General features: G+C 41.3%; 1 protein-coding gene across 1 annotated transcript; it reads left to right on the top strand.

Moving 5' to 3' along the window:
- The first annotated feature begins 496 nt into the window (after positions 1-496).
- On the top strand, positions 497-1,444 carry LOC134079720 (odorant receptor 131-2-like). Its single transcript, XM_062535798.1, has one exon. It carries the CDS (start codon positions 497-499, stop codon positions 1,442-1,444), a length of 948 nt encoding a protein of 315 aa, XP_062391782.1.
- Positions 1,445-2,001: the final 557 nt, after the last annotated feature.

The following is a 2,001-nucleotide window of genomic DNA, read 5'->3' as shown; positions in this document are numbered from 1 at the left end:
GACATATTTCACCCAAGCAGCAGGTACTGTGAACGCTTCCTGACCAGGGACACACTGTGATCCACATGTCTTATTTCTCAGGTTAAGGTCCTCACATGAATAGGCTACTGATGTAATGGGCTTTTAAGTGTGTAAGATGCACATGTCATGTCATGTTTTGTACTTTTTGTATTTTTGGAGAAATGCTGTTATTGAAATACAAAATTGAAATATTTGATAATTTCTGTAAAACAATTGCTATTCACTGTCTGTGTTTTAAAACATTGTGTGCTGTTTTAATGGCAATTTTGTCTACTTTTGTCATTCATCGGGGATCAGTCTAAATATTGTGTTTTTTAATTTGTATTTATTTTTAAAAAGATTTTGTTTTGTTTCATTGTTTTATTTTTGTTTTCCTCAGAAATCTGACTTCATTGGAGTCAGTGGTGCAAGAGGGAGCTGTGGTTTGTTTTGAGTCTGAGGTCACTGTTTAAAATCTCAGTAGACCGTTAACACCATGCAGAACACAACAGCATCTGCTAACTCCTCCCTGTCTCTCACCGACGGCCTTCCATTCCGTGCCCTCCTGTCTATGACCCCCTGTTTCCTCTTCCTGTATCTCAATGTAGTCATGATGTTCACTCTGAGGTCTAAAGAGATATTCTGTGAAACCCCTCGGTACATACTGTTTGGTGGCCTACTCTTGTCTGACTCTCTACAGTTGTTCTTTACCAGTGTGTTCTACATTTTGTATAGCAGCACGTTTGACGAGGCAACTTTAAACATAGTGAGTTATGTGTGCTTTTTGCTTTACATTATCACCCGAGTCACAAATAACCTCCTCTCCCCTGTGTTTCTGGCTCTTATGTCTCTGGAGCGCTATGTGGCCATATGTCACCCTCTTCGACACGCAGCGATAGTCAACAGGAGCAGAACTACAGTGATAGTGGCGGTTGTGTGGTTCATGGGCCTGATCAACTGCACAGCTGACTTGACCCACAGCTTGGTTCAGACTCCAGCCAGTTCCTGTTCAGACGTGGCCATTTCCCAAACACAATTGTCCTATGTCATAAACCAAGTTTTTTCAGGCACTGTGTTTGCGGCGGTGAGTGTTGTCGTTGTCTACACATATATTAGTGTTTCAGTGACGGCCAGGTCTGCAACCTCTGACAAGACGTCCCTCAGTAAGGCTCGCAAAACAGTTCTGCTCCACATGATCCAGCTGGGCCTGTATCTCGTATCGCTGCTGTTCGGTCCCTTCCGTAGGGCCCTGGCTATGAGCGGCCTGAATCCAGTGACCCTTGAGCTGATAGCATACGCTTTGTTTATATGCCTGAACATCCTGCCCAGGTGCCTCAGCCCACTGATCTACGGCGTGAGAGACAAGACCTTCAGTGCCTTTTTTAAGTACAATTTTCTATTCTGCGTCAAAAATAAAGTGCAGCCAACAGTTTGCGACATTTAGTTTGCAAATTTGAAAAATGTCACATTTGTTTTTAATACAGTCTGTATGTATACTTGTATGTGTCCTAAATGGTATGTGCATTGTATATTGAATTCTGTCTATATTGTATTGTGAATATGGCATATTGTGTAGATATCATTTCTACTGCTTAAGTGCATCAGTCGGAACCTAATTCCTTGTGTGAACTCATTTGGCAAAATAAACGTGATTCTGACTGAACTGTTTATGCAGTAAGCTTTCCGTTTGCGACTACGCGTGCGTTTGTAATAAGACATTTACTTGTTTAATAGACTGATGCACTCGATTTGATGATGAAAGCTCTGTAATACAAACAACAGAAGCACAGTATTTCAGAATAAAAACACTGACCACTGAACAAGAGCTTCAGAGAATAAACACATGAGTTGCCTATGAACACATATGAGTTGCCTATGAACACACATGGGTCAAATATGAACACACATGGGTCAGATATGAACACACATGGGTCAAATATGAACACATGAGTTGCCTATGAACACACATGGGTCAAATATGAACATATGGGTCAAATATGA

Source organism: Sardina pilchardus, chromosome 5, assembly GCF_963854185.1.
Source record: "Sardina pilchardus chromosome 5, fSarPil1.1, whole genome shotgun sequence".
NCBI lineage: Eukaryota > Metazoa > Chordata > Actinopteri > Clupeiformes > Clupeidae > Sardina > Sardina pilchardus.
The sequence above is the reverse complement of the archived record's forward strand: the minus strand, read 5'-3'. Positions and strand labels throughout refer to the sequence as shown.

What these genes read in the sequence shown, in the direction of transcription:
- LOC134079720 (XM_062535798.1), top strand. Translation starts at nt 497, where the DNA reads ATGCAGAACACAACAGCATCTGCTAACTCCTCCCTGTCTCTCACCGAC.